Source organism: Triticum aestivum, chromosome 7A (genome assembly GCF_018294505.1).
Source record: "Triticum aestivum cultivar Chinese Spring chromosome 7A, IWGSC CS RefSeq v2.1, whole genome shotgun sequence".
Taxonomy (NCBI): Eukaryota; Viridiplantae; Streptophyta; class Magnoliopsida; order Poales; family Poaceae; genus Triticum; species Triticum aestivum.
Window position 1 is genome coordinate 673,539,170 of NC_057812.1, and position 20,577 is coordinate 673,559,746.

Sequence of the window (20,577 nt, forward strand, 5' to 3'; positions counted from 1 at the left end):
TGGAGCAGATCGAAAGCTATGCCCCTGGCCGTCAGGTCAGATTTGGAAGTTTAAACTACACTGCTGACATCCGCGGGACTTGATCTTCGACGGATTCGAGCCACTGCCGAGCGCGCCGCACTGCCACGACGAGCATGATCTAGCTCTGCCGCCGAACAGTGCCCTAGAGGCCGCACCCGCATCGGCTCCGACCCTTAATTTGGAGCCAACTGCGCCGATCGAGGATGGGTGGTTGGACACCGCCTCGGGGGCTGCGATCCCAACGATGATCGAGCCGAACACCAGCCCCACACTCCGCGAGACTCGTGACTCCAAGGAGCCGGACTCCTCTCCGGACTCCGAACCCTCCGCGCCCCTGCCGATCAAATCCGATTGGGCGCCGATCATGGAGTTTACTGCCACGAACATCTTTCAGCACTCGCCTTTCGGCGATATTTTGAAGACACTAAAGTCTCTCTCTTTATCAGGAGAGCCCTGGCCGGACTACGGTCAACAAGGTTGGCATACGGACGATGAAGAAATTCAAAGCCCACCCACCACCCACTTTGTAGCCACTGTCGATGATTTAACCGACATGCTCGACTTCGACTCCGAAGACATCGACGGTATGGACGCCGATGAAAGAGACGATGAAGAACCAGCGCCTATTGGGCCCTGGAAAGCCACCTCGTCATATGACGTATACATGGTGGACGCACCAAAAGATGACGACGAGGAGCGGAAGGACGCACCGAAGGCTTGTTCCCTCGAGAAGCAGTCAAAGCGGCGATGCAAGCGCCGCCCCAAATCTCGCCTCGACAGAAATAACGATCACACAGACCCAGCACTGGAGCAGGGCGAACCGCTGCCGGACAGCGGCAATCCGGATAATCAAACCGAACAAACAAATTCTATCAAGGATAATGGTCCGGACGACATAACGCCGGACAGGCACCCGGAGCAGCAGAATGCACGTAAAAGGCTTGTTGCCACCGCGAGGAGTCTTAAAAAGCAGAAGCAAAGGCTCAAGGCTGCGCAAGACACACTCCAAATTAGATGGAGTAAAATACTCAACACAGCAGCGAGGTACGGCGACAATCGCCCCTCCAAGAGCTACCCAAAGCGGAAGCTGCTACCTGAATTCGATGAGGAGGCCTCAGACCCCCCACAACCAAATATCAAAGCAGCCACCTGGCCGGATAAACGACCCCTCTACCAACACAGAGCGGCATACAACACCATTCACAATACAACACGCAACCCATGCGAGGGCTCGCACCCAAAGGACGACGCAACAAGATCCATCTATGGACCACGCAAGCGCGCTCCAGCATACAATGCAACACAATAAACATCCGAACAACATGGTACAACCAGCTACAGGGGTGCCGCACACCCCCTATGTTTCACCGATGAGGTGCTGGACCATGAATTTCTAGAGGGATTCAAACCCGTAAACATAGAGACATACGACGGAACAACATACCCTGGGGTCTGGATTGAGGACTACATCCTTCATATCCATATGGCTCGAGGAGATGATCTCCACGCCATCAAGTACTTACCCCTCAAGCTCAAAGGGCCAGCTCGTCACTGGCTTAAAGGCCTCCCCGAAAGCTCCATTGGAAGTTGGGAAGAGCTCGAAGACGCCTTTCGGGCAAATTTTCAAGGGACTTATGTCCAACCTCCGGATGCAGACGATTTGAGTCATATAACTCAATAGCCCGGAGAGTCAGCCCGAAAGCTTTGGAACATGTTCCTTACTAAAAAGAACCAGATTGTCGACTGTCCGAATGCCGAAGCCTTGGCAGCTTTTAAGCATAGCGTCCGTGATGAATGGCTCACCAGACATCTCGACCAAAATAAGACGAGAACAATGGCCGCATTAACAAGCCTCATGACCCGCTTTTGCGCGGGTGAGGACAGCTGGCTAGCCAGATGCAGCACCAGCGACCCCAGTACATCTGAAGTTAGAGATGGAAACGGGAAATCACGGCGCAACAACAATAACAAACGCCGGAATAAAGAAGACAGCGCAAAGGGCACGACAGTAAATGTCGGATTCAAAAGCTCTCGGCCAGGTCAAAAGCCGCCCTCTAAAGGCACCAGGGATGAACTGTCCAGCCTCAACAAAATTCTGGACCAAGTATGTGAGATCCATAGTACCCCTGGTAAACCTGCTAATCATACCCACAGAGAATGTTGGGTCTTCAAGCAGTCCGGCAAACTCAACGCTGTACACAAGGGGGAGGATACACCAAGTGAAGACGAGGACGAGCCTCCCAAGAAAGACACTGGGGAACAAAAGAAATTTCTACCAGAAGTCAAAAAAGTAAACGTGTTACACGTGATCAAGGGAAAAAACAACGCGACACTCCCAGGAAAATATACCCTGCCGGAGAATCACAAGCTCCTCCACCACCACGCCGTTGTGCTGTTGGACTTCTTCCTCTACCTCTCCCTCCTCCTTGCTGGATCAAGGCGTGGGAGACGTCTCCGTTCCGTACGTGTGTTGAACGCGGAGGTGCCGTCCGTTCGGCGCTAGGATCATCGGTGATTTGGATCACGATGAGTACGACTCCATCAACCCCGTTCACTTGAACGCTTACGCTTAGCGATCTACAAGGGTATGTAGATGCACTCTCCTTCCCCTCGTTGCTAGATTACTCCATAGATTGATCTTGGTGATGCGTAGAAAATTTTAAATTTCTGCTACGATCCCCAACAGTGGCATCATGAGCTAGGTCTATGCGTAGTTTCTATGCACGAGTAGAACACAAAGCAGTTGTGGGCGTCGATATTGTCAATTTACTTGCAGTTACTAGTCTTATCTTGATTCGGCGGCATCATGGGATGAAGCGGCCCAGACCGACCTTACACGTACTCTTACGTGAGACTGGTTCCACCGACTGACATGCACTAGTTGCATAACGTGGCTAGCGGGTGTCTGTCTCTTCCACTTTAGTCGGATCGGATTCGATGAAAAGGGTCCTTATGAAGGGTAAATAGAAATTGGCATATCACGTTGTGGTTTTCGCGTAGGTAAGAAAAGTTCTTGCTAGAAACCTATAACAGCCACATAAAAACTTGCAACAACAATTAGAGGACGTCTAACTTGTTTTTGCAGCATATGCCTTGTGATGTGATATGGCCAAAAGGATATGATGAATGATATATGTGATGTATGAGATTGATCATGTTCTTGTAATAGGAATCACGACTTGCATGTCGATGAGTATGACAACCGGCAGGAGCCATAGGAGTTGTCTTAATTTATTTATGACCGCATGTCAACATAAACGTCATGTAATTACTTTACTGTATTGCTAAACCATTAGCCATAGTAGTAGAAGTAATAGATGACAAGACAACTTCAAGAAGACACGATGATGGAGATCATGATGATGGAGATCATGGTGTCATGCCGGTGACAACGATGATCATGGAGCCCCGAAGATGGAGATCATAAGGAGCAAAATGATATTGGCCATATGATGTCACTATTTGATTGCATGTGATGTTTATCATGTTTTACATCTTATTTGCTTAGAACGACGGTAGCTTAAATAAGATGATCCCTCGCAACAATTTCAAGGAAGTGTTCCCCCTAACTGTGCACCGTTGCGAAGGTTCGTTGTTTCGACGCACCACGTGATGATCGGGTGTGATAGATTCTAACGTTCGAATACAACGGGTGTAAGCAAGATTTACACACGCAATACACTTAGGTTGACTTGACGAGCCTAGCATGTACAGACATGGCCTCGGAACATGGAAGACCGAAAGGTCGAACATGAGTCGTATAGAAGATACGATCAACATGAGATGTTCACCGTTGATGACTAGTCCGTCTCACGTGATGATCGGACACGGCCTAGTCGATTCGGATCATGTTTCACTTAGATGGCTAAAGGGATGTCTATCTGAGTGGGAGTTCATTAAATAATTTGATTAGATGAACTTAATTATCATGAACATAGTCTAAATTGTCTTTGCAAATATGTTGTAGATAAATAGCTCACGTTGTAGCGCCCTGTTTCAATACGTTCCTAGAGAAAGATTAAGTTGAAAGATATTGTAAGCAATGATGCAGACTAGGTCCGTAGTCCGAGGAGTGTCCTCACTGCTACACAGAAGGCTTACATCTTTGATGCACCGCTCGATGTGCAAACCCCTACAACGTCGTCTGTGGATGTTGTGAACACCTGACAGACACATCCTGATGACTACTTGATAGTTTAGTGCACCATACTTTACGGCATAGAATCGGGATTCCAATGACATTTTGAACGCCATAGAACATATGAGATGTTCCAAGAGCTGAAATTGGGATTTCAGGCTCATGCCCGTGTTGAGAGGTGTGAGACCTCTGACAAGTTCTTTTGCCAACAAGATGGAGGAGAATAGCTCAGCTAGTGAGCATGTGCTCAGAATGTCTGGGTGCTACAATCACTTAAATCAAGTGGGAGTTAAACTTCCAGATAAGATAGTGATTGATAGAGTTCTCTAGCCACTATCACTAAGCTACTAGATCTTCGTGATGAACTATGACATGCAAGGGATGGAGTTGATCCCGGAGCTGTTCGCGGTGCTTAAGACCGCAAAAGGTAGAAATCAAGAAGGAGCATCAAGTGTTGATGGTTTAACAAGACACTGGTTTCAAGAAGGGCAAGGCCTAGAAGGGAAACTTCATGGATGGCAAACCAGTTGCCGCTCCATTGAAGGAACCCAAGGTTGAACCCAAACCCGAGACTAAGTGCTTCTATTGTAAGGGGAACGGTCACTGGTAGCGGAATTACCCCAAATGCATGGTAGATAAGAAGGCTGGCAACTTCAAAGTATATACGTGTTATTAATGTGTACCTCACTAGTACTCCTGGTAGCACCTGGGTATTGGATACCGATTCAGTTACTATTATTGGTGACTTGAAGCAAAAGCTACGGACTAAACGGAGACTGGCTAAGGGCGAGGTGACGATGTGTGTTGGAAGTGTTTCAAAAGTTGATGAGATCACCATCGCACACTCCATCTGCCTTTGGGATTAGTATTGAACCTAGATAAATGTTATGAGGTGTATACGTTGAGCATGAATATGATTAGATCATGTTCATTGCAATACGGTTATTCATTAAATTAGAGAATAATGGTTATTCTATTTACAGGAATGATACCTTTCATGGTCATGCACCCTATGTGAATGGTTCATTGAATCTCGGTCGTGGTAATACACATGTTCACGCCAAAAGATGTAGAGTTAATAATGATAGTACCACTTTCTCATGGCACTGCCGCTTAGGTCATATTAGCGTAAGATGCATGAAGAAACTCCATGTCAATGGATGTTTGGAGTCACTTGATTTTGGATCACTTGGCACATGTGAGCCATGCCTCATGGGCAGGGTGACCAAGAGCCCGTTTTCAGGTACAATGAAACGGGCAAGTGACTTGTTGGAAATCATGCATGCTGATGCGTGTGATCCAATGAGAATTGAAGCGTGCAGTGGATATCGCTATTTTCTCATCTTCACTGACGATTTGGGTAGATATAGGTATATCTACTTAATGAAGCACAAGTCTGAAATGTTTGAAAAGTTCAAGCAATTTCAGAGTGAAGTTAAGAATCATCATAACAATAAGATCCTGTTCCTACGATCTAATCAAAAGGGGATTTTCCGAGTTATGAGTTTGGCAATCACTTAAGACATTGTGGAATTGTTTCACAGTTGAAGCCACCTGGAACACCACAAGGTAATGGTGTGTCCAGACATCGTAATCGAACCCTATGAGATATGGTGCGATCCATGATGTCTCTTACCAATCTACCGTTTTCATTTTGAGGTTATGCGTTAAAGACAGCTGCATTCACTTTAGATAGGACACCATCTAAGTCTGTTAAGATGACGTCGTATGAACATTGGTTTGGCAAGAAACCAAAGTTGTCGTTTCTTAATGTTTGGGGCGGCGATGCTTAAGGCTTCAGCTGAAGAAGGTCGAACCCAAAGCGGACAAACACATCTTCATAGGATACCCAAAGGTGACAGTTGGGTATACCTTCTATCTCAGATCCGAGGGCAAATTGTTTGTCTCTAAGAACGGGTCCTTTCTCGAGAAGGAGTTTCTCTCGAAAGAATTGAGTGGGAGGAAGATAGAACTTGATGAGGTTGTCAAACCTTTACTTCAACCAGAGAGTGATGCAACACAGAAAGATGTTCTCTGTGGCGCCTACGTCTGTTGAATAGGAAGTTAATGATAGTGATCATGAAGCTTCGTATCAAGTTGCTATCGAACCCCATAGGTCGACAAGGATATGTACTACTCCTGAGTGGTACAGTAATCTTGTCTTGGATATCATGTTGTTAGACAACAATGAACCTACGAGCTATGGAGAAGCGATGGTGGGCCCGTATTCCGACAAATGGTTAGAAGCCATGAAATCCGACATAGGATCCATGTATCAGAACAAAGTATGGACTTTGGTGGACTTGCCCGATGATCGGCAAGCCATTGAGATAAATGGATCTTTAAGAAGAAGACAGACGTGGGCGGTAGTGTTACCGTCTATGAAGCTCGACTTGTGGGAAAGAGTCTTTTCACAAGTTCAAGGAGTTGACTACGATCAGAATTTCTCACCCGTAGCGATGCTTAAGTCCGTCGGAATCATGTTAGCATTAGCTGTATTTTTCGATTATGAAATCTGACAGATGGATGTCAAAACAAGTTTTCTTACCAGTTTTCGTAAGAAAAAGTAAAAGGTTTTGTCGATCCTAAGGATGCTAAAAGGTATGCTTGCTCCAGCAATCCTTCTATGGACTAGAGCAAGCATCTCGGAGTCGGAATATATGCTTTGGTGGAGTGATCAAAGCTTTTAGGTTTATACAATGTTTGTTAGAAACTTGTATTTACAAGAAAGTGAGTGGGAGCACTACAACATTTCTGATAAGTATATGTGGATGACATATTAATGTAGAATTTCTAGAAAGCATAAACGGTTGTTTGAAGAGTAATTTTCAAAGGAAGGCCTGGATAAAGCTGCTTACATATTGGGCATCAAGATCTATAGAAATAGATTAAGATGTTTGATGATACTTTCAAAGAACGCACACCTTAACATGTTTTTGAAGGAGTTCAAAATAGATCAGTCAAGGAAGGGGTTCTTACCTGAGTTGTAAGGTGTGAAGTTGAGTAAGACTCAAAGATTGACCACGGCAGAAGAAAGAGGAAGGACGAAGGTCGTCCCCTATGCTTTTGTCATAGGCTCTATACGGTATGCCATGCTGAGTACCGCACCTGATGTGTGCCTTGCCACATGTCTGGCAAGAGGGTACAAAGGTGATCTAGGAGTAGATCACCAGATAGCGGTCAAAATTATCCTTAGAGGAATAAGGAAATGTTTCTCGGTTATGGAGGTGATAAAGAGTTCGACATAAACAGTTACGTCGATGCAAGCTTAACACCTATCCGGATAGCTCTGAGTAGAGATACCAGATACGTATAATGGAGCAATAATTTGGAATAGCTCCAAGTGGAACATGGTAGCAGCATCTACGATATAAAGTTTTGTGAAATACATAGGGATCTGAATATGGCAAGACCCGTTGACTACAACCTCTCTCACAAGCATAACATGATCAAACCCGGAACTCATTGAGTATTAATCACATAGTGATGTGAACTAGATTAGTGACTCTAGTAAACTCTTTGGATGTTGGTCACATGGGGATGTGACCTATGAGCGTTAATCACATGGCAATGTGAACTAGATTATTGACTCTAGTGCAAGTGGGAGATTGTTGGAAATATGCCCTAGAGGCAATAATAAATTAGTTATTATTATTATATTTCATTGTTCATGATAATCGTTTATTATCCATGCTATAATTGTATTGATAGGAAACTCAGATACATGTGTGGATACATAGACAACACCATGTCCCTAGTAAGCCTCTAGTTGACTAGCTCGTTGATCAATAGATGGTTACGGTTTCCTAACCATGGACATTGGATGTCATTGATAACGGGATCACATCATTAGGAGAATGATGTGATGGACAAGACCCAATCCTAAGCCTAGCACAAAGATCGTGTAGTTCATTTGCTAAAGCTTTTCTAATGTCAAGTATCATTTCCTTAGACCATGAGATTGTGCAACTCCCGGATACCGTAGGAGTGCTTTGGGTGTGCCAAACATCAGAACGTAACTGGGTGGCTATAAAGGTACACTCCAGGTATCTCCGAAAGTGTTTGTTGGGTTGGCACGAATCGAGACTGGGATTTGTCACTCCGTGTAAACAGAGAGGTATCTCTGGGCCCACTCGGTAGGACATCATCATAATGTGCACAATGTGACCAAGGAGTTGATCACGGGATGATGTGTTACGGAACGAGTAAAGAGACTTGCCGGTAACGAGATTGAACAAGGTATCGGGATACCGACGATCGAATCTCGGGCAAGTACAATACCGCTGGACAAAGGGAATTGAATACGGGATTGATTGAATCCTCGACATCGTGGTTCATCCGATGAGATCATCGTGGAACATGTAGGAGCCAACATGGGTATCCAGATCCCGCTGTTGGTTATTGGCCGGAGAGTTGTCTCGGTCATGTCTGCATGGTTCCCGAACCCGTAGGGTCTACACACTTAAGGTTCGATGACGCTAGGGTTATTAGGAAGACTTGTATGTGATTACCGAATGTTGTTCGGAGTCCCGGATGAGATCCCGGACATCACAAGGAGTTCCGGAATGGTTCGGAGGTAAAGATTTATATATGGAAAGTTGTTGTTCAGGTTCCGAGAAAAGTTCGGTTTTTTCCGGTATTGTACCGGGAAGCTTCCGGAAGGTTCCGGAGGATTCCGGAGGGGTCCCAAGGTCCGGAAAAAGTTCCACCACGTCCAATACAGTTGCATGGGCTGTAGGGGGGCGCCCTAACCTTAATGGGCCAAGGGCACCAGCCCCCCCAAGGCCCATGCGCATGGGAGAGGGGAAACCCTAAGGGGGAGGGCATCCACTTGACTTGGGAGGCACTCCTCCCCCCCTTGGCCGCCCCCAACCCTAGATGGGATCTAGGGGGGCTGGCCCCCCTCTCCCTCCATCTATAAATAGTGGAGGGGTGGGAGGGCGGCCACACCCTTGAACCTGGCGCAGCCCTCCCTCCTCCTACCTTCTCCTCCTCCTCCATGGTGCTTGGCGAAGCCCTGCCGGAGAATCACAAGCTCCTGCACCACCACGCCGTCGTGCTGTTGGACTTCTTCCTCTACCTCTCCCTCCTCCTTGCTGGATCAAGGCGTGGGAGACGTCTCCGTTCCGTACGTATGTTGAACGCGGAGGTGCCGTCCGTTCGGCGCTAGGATCATCGGTGATTTGGATCACGACGAGTACGACTCCATCAACCCCGTTCACTTGAACGCTTCCGCTTAGCGATCTACAAGGGTATGTAGATGCACTCTCCTTCCCCTCGTTGCTAGATTACTCCATAGATTGATCTTGGTGATGCGTAGAAAATTTTAAATTTCTGCTATGATCCCCAACAGGGTATTACCTCCATCAAGAAGGCCCGAACCTGGGTAAACATCGTGTCCCCTGCTTCCTGTTACCATCCGCCTTAGACGCACAGTTTGAGACCCCCTACCCGAGATCCGCCGGTTTTGACACCGACACCAACCTTTTCCATCATTCGGACTTTTAGCACTCCCTCCGTCCCAATATAAGTGTCTCAACTTGAGTTGAGACATTTATTTTGGGACGAGCAATGCTAGACGCATGGGGGTTTACTTGAGGATTTTACGGGCTAACTGAATTGGACCAATAGAATTGAAAATTAGAGGAGGCTGGGCCCCACCCCGTCTGAAAATCAGGGAGGGAGAAATATTAGGCCCTTCCCAGTGCTCCACGATGTACTAGTGCTAAGGGTGCCACATAGGCAGAAAAATGATGTGGCAAAGCAATTAAAGAGGAGATAAAACATTATGTGACCCCAATAAAAACCAATGCTAAGCACGTGAACCTAGGCAAAAAGACTACCAACCAATACATGAAAGAGTTTGTTACTAAATAATTAAATAGAGGAGGCTTAGCTACAAAACCTAAGCATCGATGCATTAGGGACATTAGTTGCTAAGCATTTTAATACACTTAGCATCCCACTTTAGCACCAATGCATTGGGAGAGGTCTTAGTTAGTTGAAGATCTTGTAAAACCCCGTAACACGTCCGTGTGTGTAGTATTATTCTTTTGGGACGGAGGGAGTACATTTTACGTTGATATTACATCCTCGGAAGTGAATGGGGGTTAGTTACACTGATCTTTGCCAATATGGATTATCAATAATGCTAAACATACAAAGAGTTACACGTAATTACATGTTGATTATGATTTTTTCCATCTATTGACCAATCATAAACTTGCCCCCCTGATTTTCAAGGGGGTGGGCCGCCTCGCCACCTATTGACCAATCAAATTAACCCTCTTTGTAAAAGCTTGTAACTCGTTTGTACGTGTAGCATTACTCGTGGATTATTTACAGCCTCTTTCCTTTCTACAGTAAGCCATATCAAAATAGTTCCACGAGGACTCCTGACCCCCGCGTCGCCTAGCTCTGCCGACTCGGGGGGAACCAGCCGCCACCGCTAGGCCTCCATCCTCCCTTCCTCTCCGCGTCTCCGCCGCCAGAGGGTTCGCCCGCGAAGGCTGTGAAGGCTCAGTGAAGGTGGCGTAGGGCGGCCCCGACATGGCGTCGTGGCGTGAGATCTGGCTCGGGTGGCGTCCTTGCTCGTGCCGGCGGTGGCAGTCAGCGACGCGCGCGGCGATGGATGTGCGGCTGTGGCCTCAGATGGAGCTCCAGGGACGGAGGCGCGCGGGATGCAGCGGCACGGTGGGCGTCCAGCTTGCGGCTGTACGGGCTTGATCTAGGCCCGTGCGCGGGCCTGCAGGTTGGCGCATATGGTGGTCAGCGCGGAGCTCGGATGGTGCGTCGCCGAGGTGGCCGCCTCGAGCGGTACAGCATGGTTGGGTTGGAGGCTCAGGCCGTGGTGGATGCAGGGTGCAGGGTCCGATCTGGTTTCTGCAGGCATGTTGTTCAGGAGGCTTGCTGGTGGCTCGGCGCAACATTGGCGTGCTCATTGTGTTGGGGGTGTGCAGTCCAGTGGAGGTACGGGTCGACCTCGACCGGCTGCGTGGGAGTGGTTGTCCCGGGTGAAAGCCTGGCCGGTGCTCGCTGGTCGGTGGTGGCGGCGCCCGTGGGCGTCGCTATCCTCCTTGGATGCGTCATCGGGATCTACACATCCTCTACTTCTGCATCAAGTTCTTCGGGTGAAAGCCCAGATCCTGCTACAGGGTCGGGCGGTGGCGTTGTCTTCAACGTCGTTTTCCCTCTTTAGGGCTTCGTCTTGAAGACCTTGATCCCATGGGTGCTTCCCTATAGCTGGACATGCATGGTGACTTCTGTGGCCGGCAGTGAGCAATATTGGAGGCATGGTATTGGTTGTGGTAGTCGGCTCTTCTCGGACGTATCCGTGGGCTGCCTCGGCTATTTGTTTTTGTGAAGTCAAAGCTGTGGTGGCAGGGCTCCGGTAATGTACGGTGACGCGCGACAGATGGTTCGTTCGGCAATCTTCCGTGATGACCCCTAACCATAGTGTCCACTTCGTGAGGCTTCTACTGCTTATTTTGTTCCCTATCCAGAAGTATGTAAACCTCGGGAGACCCTGCAGTGGCGAAGCGAGGCACCGGACAATGGGTGTATATATTTTCCTAAAAATCATAAAGTTACTAGAGATTTTAATTTCTCGATGCCTATATGTGTTGACTTCATTTTTTGGCATGCATGATAAGGTTCTAAAAGCTACCTCAAATGAAAAAAATGCTCAACATAAAAATTCTTTCTCTCCTCTAGATGAACAATTCAATGTTTAGAATCACCTCAATCCAAGTCTGTGTGCAAATTCTACAACCAAAACAGACCGACCTGACCCTAACCAAAACTTAGCGCCCGACCCCAGACACTCATGCCCAATTCATCGTGTGAGTTTTTCTACCCCCAAGATGGCCTCTACTGGAAGTGTCCAACATGAAAATTGTCGCCATAGTTGTGGCGCAAAACTTTGTTTTTTGGATCATCTCCATCCGAGGTCATATGCAGCCCTGAGAGCTAATATACATGCGCCTGATTTCAGACATTATGTAATACATGTCTGGTACATGTTGTCGGTTATTCGGCCACCAAGATCGCTTCGAAAAAACTTTCAACATGAGAAGTCTTCAGCCCGTCGAACTGAACAACTTTTTTTTACTTTGGATCATATCCAAGGTCGTATGCGGCCCATGGGTCCCCAAAGCTGAATTGGACAACGGCACTAATGATACGCTAACATCAGTAATTACCCTAGTGTTGACAAAATTGTTGTTGAATGCACGAATAACAAAAATGTAAGATCAGTATTAACTTATTTATACTAATTTTTTTACTTTAATTTTTTTACTTATTTTTCATATAGTTCTACCAACATATAATTTGAAATAAAATATTTTTCTCTATATTTATCATAATTAATCACATTATTATTTCAAGACTTATTAAAAAACCCACCTTAAATTTGAACAATGTCGAAAAGAGAGTAGTCATAATCTAAATTACAATGATCGTTTGTAAATTAGACTGAATCTTCTTATACTAATCAAATGGTTAAAACCGTATGTCAGGGACACATGTTTGAATCCCATAAGTAAGCCCAAGCGCTCGGTTTTTTCGGGTTTGCTCGGCCCGATCTTTTCGGTCTTCCAAAAATTATTTTGGCCTTCACGACTCGCCACTGTTTGATCTTCAGTCTTTATATGATCGTGTTCGGTCCCGACCAAATTTCATGGTACAACTCAGATTCATGTATATTACAGTAGTGATGCATGCAAGCCGAATTTAGACAACAGATATGTGTAATAGGTGTATGCAACCAAAAGTCGGATGTTCAGGCAACATGTGTATATCGTGTATTCAATAAGAATTATATTGTGCCATAAACATCTGGAGAAGACCGGGGATTGTGCTAATTATGCCACAAACAGACAAAGAATTGCACGAATACGACCCATCTCGGTTATTCGCTCATCCAGGGAAGAAGACTAATCCAACCGAAATTAGTTTGGTCTTCCAGTTTTGATAAACAATTTTAGTTTGGTCTTTATGGATTCGGAGTTTGGTCTTTGGTTTTTATACCTCGAGAAGGAACTTCCTTCGTCAAAATTAGGCTCAAGCTGCAATTCCGATTGTTGTTCTGTGCGAGTACAACTAACGCTAGAATTAGACAAGACGTTGCTGATCACGACCGAGCGATCAAGTCCCCGAAAAGCGAGGCAAAATGTACATGAGCATGCATGCATGCATGCATGCATATGCGTGTCGTTGTTGATTGTTGTACACCTCGGCTAACGCTAGTTGCTAGGGGCAGGCCGGGTTGTGTCCCGGGCCACCGTAGTAGAAGTGCGTGCCCCATCCGTCGCGCTCGTCGTAGGCCTTTTTTATGTCGTAGCAGCCGCCGTCCTCGGCCAGCGTCTGGACGGCGTCGAGCGACACGGGGGCGAGGCTGTTCCCGGCGTCGACCGTCTCGAGGTTGCGGAAGTAGCTGGCGCGGCCGAACCCCTCGGCGGCGAACCTGCCGGAGCCCATCTGCGTGGCGGTGTGCGCGCCCCCCGGGCTGGTGTTGACCACCTCGCCGCCCCACTCGACCATGCTGGCGTGGCCGGAGAGGTGCGTGAAGAGCTCGGCGGGCCAGTAGCCGACGAGCTGCGAGGCGCCGGCGTCGCCGTAGCTGAGCCACCAGTTGCCGAGCTTGGGGTCCTTCCAGATGAGGAGCGTCATGTCGTACTGCTCGCCGGCGAGGGAGGAGACCGGGGAGATGGCGGCGCCGATGGCCACGCGGGAGCTGGTCTGCACGAAGCCCGGGCACAGCGCGTTGTAGCAGCCCGTCGCCTCGTACGCGTCGCTCTGTCAGTCAGTCAGAGCAACATGCACGCAGCTGTCAGTTGCTAATTTTTTATGATCAGTAGAAGGATTAGTGGGAAGGAAGAATCGTTTGAGATTTGACTCACCGTCCAGTACGTGAAGAGCCTTGGCCTGCTGTCACCGTACAGCTCAGGGCTGACCTGACTAGAAAGAAACGTAAACTGTAAGCTTTCATGCAGGTCGATTAAGCAGCACATGCGCATGCATGCACGCAGTGCATATCATGCATGTTGCTGGAGTAGATCCAAAGTTAGCGCTGAGCTGAGTGTGTCGATTACCACAACCCATTATCATTTTTGGAGCGATTTTGTCTTGCACTGCAGCCAAGTGTACAGTCCAATTATATATATTTCTCCTTTTTCTGCGGGAATTACATACATATATTTCCCACATGCATGGATTCTTCGATAGCAGTACTATATCAAGTTGGGGTACTTCTCCATATGAATGGGTTGACCTCAAATGAAGAGCAGAGGTTAAACTAGCGGCCGTGGTACACAACGGAATCGATCTATCGAGTCGAGATGTGCACGCATTGATGGCGCCATGTGCCCGCGCTGCAGATCTCAATGATTTTTTTACCGTGCATGCAACTACAGTTACATGGATGCAGATGCAATAAGTTACTACGTACAAGGGTTAATGAACAAGTCAAGTGAGACGGATCATCGGTAAGAATCTGAGATGGAAATGGGATGGAAGAGCGGGAGTGACCTGCCAGCCGGCCTCGATGCTGTTGAGGTCGGAGCCGTTGAAGGAGCCGGAGAGCAGCCAGAGCTGCGAGAGGCTGAAGCCGTTGGGCTCCTGGATGGCCGGATCCCAGACGTTGATGGTCGCCTTGGCGCCGTAGACCTCCTGCTGCCCCACCGCCGTGTACGCGATCGCGTGCTGCACACCCGATCCGACTCACGCAAATTAATGGCAACGGACCAGTACTAGTTGCAGCAGCTAGCGGCATGGATGGATGAAAGCCATGCATCATTCACCACCCAGGGCAGCCGCTACTTATTGCGTGCCACCCACCCCGGCTAGAGCTAGCCCGCATCATTCATGCCGAGCAAGGTCGTAATTGATGGAGAAGAAATGACGAACCTCGTGGCCGTTGCCGGTGACGACGTCGGGGGCGTTGGCGGCGCGGGGTGCGCGGTCGCGGCGGTGCCGCTTGCGGCCGAAGCGGAAGAGCGACTGCCCGCCGCGCAGCACGTCCTCCGCGGTGGTCCGCCGCACGGGCACCGTGCCTTTCGGGCAGTGGCCCGCGTGGTGCCACGTCTGCCACGCCGCCCTGGCCCTGCTGGTGGCGTTGCCCGACGCCGCCGCGCTAGCACGGAAGGTGGCGGTGGCGGTGGCGGAGGCGGGCATGGGGCGCGGCGGCGCGCTCTGGATCCTGTGTTTCCTGAGGAGCGGGTGGTCCATCGCGTGCTGCTTGTGCCGGGGCACGCAGTCGATGGTGTCGCCGTCCATGCTCTGCTCCCATCACCAGTTCACCACATACATATTATGGAAAGTTGTGATAGGAGATGGGACTGTGTGGGAGGGAAGTGATGGAGTACCTGTATGGTGCGGAGTGCCGGCTTGTTGGCGCGGTCCAGATGCTGCTGGATCCGTGCCATCTTGGGCGACGACGGTAGAGCCGCACAGGTGCAGTCGAGGAGGAGGGGGAGGAGGAGGAGGGAGACAAGGAGGTGAAGATGATGAGGCTGGCCATGCCGCCTCCTCTTCTTCATGGCCGTGTGCGTCATGCATGAATGTACGCACCGGGCGCGTAAATGGGGAGCAGGGGATGGGGGAGGAAGGTGTGGCTAGAAGAAGATGTGGGAGTGGGAGCATGTCACTCACTCACGTACCTTTCCTTGGATCCGAGCCATGGTGATGATGAGCGCTCAGCAAGTGCAAGTGGGTGGAGCTGCTGCGGAATAAATTGGTTTGGAGGACTGCATTTGATGTTGACCACCTACCCTGCTGCGCACGAGTTTAATATCCCTGGCTGAGCCGGCGCCTCGGCTCGGCAGGACACCACCGTCAGTGACCTCTCTCTTCTGTACTACCTACACGCAACGCCAACCCCGCAAGTATTTGAACCTCGGGCCATCCTGCCTCGAACGTTACTTTGTAATGAGATGCACTGCCGTTGTTTTTAAACGAAGGCTTAGAAAGAGCCTGATTTTGAATTAACAAAGTCATCAACAGGTCAGAATTACATAACAACAACTTAACGAAAAGCAAAAGTAAAGATACAAAGTGCTCAGTACTAGAACAACTCAAAGGTAACGTGTTGCGGTCGAGAGCACACAACCCGTTGCCAACGATGCGCTACGCCAACACCAGCTACCTTACTAAGGCTACGTGAGGAGGGCACCACCATTCTTGTATTATGCTGTCGACTACCACCAAAGGACCAAAATCAGAACAAAAAATAATCTGACTCCGCCGCCACAAAGGTCCACTACCGTTTCATCCAGGCTCGACGGGTGTCGCACCGACGGCCGGCGGAATGGTTCTCCCTAGAACCCACATCTAAGTGCCCAAGTTACCAAAGGAGAGACAACAGGAGCAGACCTGCATGAAACGAAAAACCGAGCACCCAAGCAACATCGCCTGTAGTGGCAAGGTAGAATGTCAGACAGGAGTTGTCGAACGAAGGTGATGAAACCACGGAGAAAGCCAAGAGGGGGCAGCACCATGCGTCGGGTGAGGATAGGAATCACTGAAGCCCAAGGCATACTACCGGCACTGTGGAAGGGTCCCCGATCGCCTTGCACCAGCTGATGAAGCTATGTACCTAGGGTAGGCTCATAGGCCTGACCTAGACGCCCTCCCCAAGGACATCACCCTAAAGCCAGAAGCATTCAAAGGGTACCATCATCCACTCGACCAGAGACATTCCACTCGAAAGAATCAATGTCACTCAACCGTCACAGAAATCACTCGACAAACAGAAGATCTAAAGTCACTCCACACAGCAACGGTCGGGTGTTTACTCATAGACTTAACTATCATTTATAGCACTTTAATACAGGCGTTACATGTAACGCTCCTTCTTTATGTACATTGAACCCCGCGTAACGGAGGGGAGCTGGGGTCCTGGCGCACTCTATATAAGCCACCCCCTCCTCCGGGACAGGGGTTCGCATCTATTGTAAACTCACACACACACATACAATCCAGTCGACCGCCTCCGGGCACCGAGACGTAGTGTTGTTACTTCCTCCGCGAAGGGCCTGAACTCGTAAACTCGTGTGTACAACTACTCCATAGCTAGGATCTTGCCTCCTCATACCTACCCCCATTCTACTGTCAGTCTTAAATCCACGACAGTTGGCGCCCACCGTGGGGCAAGTGTCTTAGCAGTTTGTTGGAGAAGTTGCGATTCTTCCGATTCCCGTCATCATGGTTTCCGGCGGAGGATTGGCTGAAGGCCACGAGATCCGTCTCGGCGCGCTCGTCTTCATCACCGACGACTCCGCTTGGCTCCACGAGGCTCCACTCGACGTCGAGGCACTCCCCGTCTGCGAGGCAACACACTTCCGCACATGCGTCCGTGCTACCTCTTGAGCTTGCGTTGGTTTTCCCTGAAGAGGAAGGGATGATGCAGCAGAGTAGCGTAAGTATTTCCCTCAGTTTTTGAGAACCAGGGTATCAATCCAGTAGGAGGCCACTCTCAAGTCCCTCGTACCTGCACAAAACGATAGCTACTCGCAACCAACGCGATTAGGGGTTGTCAATCCCTTCACGGTCACTTATGAGAGTGAGATCTGATAGATATAATATTTTTGGTATTTTTGGTATGAAGATGCAAATTGAAAAGTAAAGGAAAACTAAAAAAGCAAAACAAGATTAAAGTGATGGAGATTGATATAATGAGAATAGACCCGAGGCCCATAGGTTTCACTAGTGGCTTCTCTCAAGAGCATAAGTATTCTACGGTGGGTGATCAAATTACTGTTGAGCAATTGACATAATTGAGCATAGTTATGAGAATATATAGGCATGATCATGTATATAGGCATCACGTCCATGACAAGTAGACCGAAACGATTCTGCATCTACTACTATTACTCCACTCATCGACCGCTATCCAGCATGCATCTAGAGTATTAAGTTAAAATCAGAGTAACGCTTTAAGCAAGATGACATGATGTAGAGAGATAAATTCATGCAATATGAAATAAACCCCATCTTGTTATCCTCGATGGCAACGATGCAATATGTGCCTTGCTGCCCCTTCTGTCACTGGGAAAGGACACCGCAAGATCGAACCCAAAGCTAAGCACTTCTCCCATGGCAAGAACTACCAATCTAGTTGGCCAAACCAAACGGATAATTCGAAGAGACTTGCAAAGATAACCAATCATACATAAAAGAATTCAGAGAAGATTCAAATATTATTCATAGATAGACTTGATCATAAACCCACAATTCATCGATCTCAACAAACACACCGCAAAAAGAAGATTACATCGAATCGATCTCCACAAGAGAGGGGGAGAACTTTGTATTGAGATCCAAAAAGAGAGAAGAAGCCATCTAGCTACTAACTATGGACCCGAAGGTCTGAGGTAAACTACTCACACTTCATCGGAGAGGCTATGATGATGTAGAAGCCCTCCGTGATGACTGCCCTCTCCGGCGGAGCTCCGGAACAGGCCCCAAGATGGGATCTCGTGGATACATAAAGTTGCGGCGGTGGAATTAGGTTTTTGGCTCCTTTTCTGATCGTTTGGGGGTACGTAGGTATATATAGGAGGAAGGAGTACGTCGGTGGAGCTCCGAGGGGCCCACAAGGCAGGGGGCACGCCCTAGGGGGGGGCACCCTCGTGACCGCCTCTCTGATGCCTTGGCTGTTGGAAATATGCCCTAGAGGCAATAATAAATTGGTTATTATTATATTTCCTTGTTCATGATAATCATTTATTATCCATGCTAGAATTGTATTGATGGGAAACTCAGATACATGTGTGGATACATAGACAACACCATGTCCCTAGTAAGCCTCTAGTTGACTAGCTCGTTGATCAATAGATGGTTACGGTTTCCTGACCATGGACATTGGATGTCGTTGATAACGGGATCACATCGTTCGGAGAATGATGTGATGGACAAGACCCAATCATAAGCCTAGCACAAGATGTGTAGTTTGTATGCTAAAGCTTTTCTAATGTCAAGTATCATTTCCTTAGACCATGAGATTGTGCAACTCCCGGATACCGTAGGAGTGCTTTGGGTGTGCCAAACGTCACAACGTAACTAGGTGGCTATAAAGGTGCACTACGGGTATCTCCGAAGGTGTCTATTGGGTTGGCACGAATCGAGACTGGGATTTGTCACTCCGTGTAACGGAGAGGTATCTCTGGGCCCACTCGGTAGGACATCATCATAATGTGCACAATGTGACCAAGGAGTTGATCAAGGGATGATGTGTTACAAAACGAGTAAAGAGACTTGCCGGTAACGAGATTGAACAAGGTATCGGGATACCGACGATCGAATCTCGGGCAAGTATCGTACCGATAGACAAAGGGAATTGTATATGGGATTGATTGAATCCTTGACATAGTGGTTCATCCGATGAGATCATCGTGGAGCATGTGGGAGCCAACATGTGTATCCAGATCCCGTTGTTGGTTATTGACCGGAGAGTTGTCTCGGCCATGTCTGCATGACTCCCGAGCCCGTAGGGTCTACACACTTAAGGTTCGATGATGCTAGGGTTATAGGGAATAGATGTACGTGGTTACCGAATGTTGTTCGGAGTCCCGGATGAGATCCCGGATGTCACGAGCAGTTCCGGAATGGTCCGGATGTAAAAATTTATATATGGGAAGTCATCATACGGTCACCGGAATAGTTCGGGGGGTTACCGATATGGTACCGGGACCACCGAAGGGGTTTCGGGGGTCCACCGGGAGGGTCCACCTGCCCCAGAGGCCCCTATGGGCTGTGTGTTGAGAGGGACCAGCCCCTTAGTGGGCTGGGCGCCTCCACCCTAGGGCCCATGCTCCTAGGGTTTGAGGGAACCCTAAAGGGGGGCGCCCCCTTGCCTTGGGGGGCAAGGCAACCCTCCTGGCCGCTGCCCCCTCCTCAGATTGGATCTGAGGGGGCCGGCCCCCCTCTCCCTTGCCCCTATATATATGTGGGGGGTGGGAGGGCAGCCGCACCCAAGTTCTGGTGCAGCCCTCTCCCCCTCCCAAGTCCTCCTCCTCTACCGCGGTGCTTGGCGAAGCCCTGCAGGATTGCCACGCTCCTCCTTCTCCACCACGCCATCGTGCTGCTGCTGGATGGAGTCTTCCCAACCTCTCCTTCTCCCCTTGCTGGATCAAGGCGTGGGAGACGTCACCGGGCTGCACGTGTGTTGAACGCGGAGGCGCCGTTGTTCGGCGCTTAGATCGGAATCAACTGTGATCTGAATCGCTGCGAGTACGACTCCTTCATCCGCGTTCTTGCAACGCTTCCGCTTAGCGATCTACAAGGGTATGTAGATGCACTCCCCTTCCCCTCGTTGCTAGATTACTCCATAGATTGATCTTGGTGATGCGTAGAAAATTTTAAATTTCTGTTACGATCCCCAAAATTGGCGTAGGGTCCAAGTCTCCTGGATCACGTTC

General features: G+C 48.8%; 1 protein-coding gene across 1 annotated transcript; it reads right to left on the reverse strand.

The window, feature by feature from the left end:
- Positions 1-13,216: 13,216 nt before the first annotated feature.
- Positions 13,217-15,747, reverse strand: LOC123149177 (uncharacterized; the record flags this gene model as incomplete). The annotated part of the gene is given in 5 exon segments (XM_044568735.1): positions 13,217-13,957; positions 14,062-14,115; positions 14,690-14,863; positions 15,068-15,439; positions 15,526-15,747. Coding segments are annotated over 5 exon segments (1,368 nt in total), but the record flags the coding sequence as incomplete, so codon positions are not given.
- Between the last annotated feature and the right edge of the window lie 4,830 nt (positions 15,748-20,577).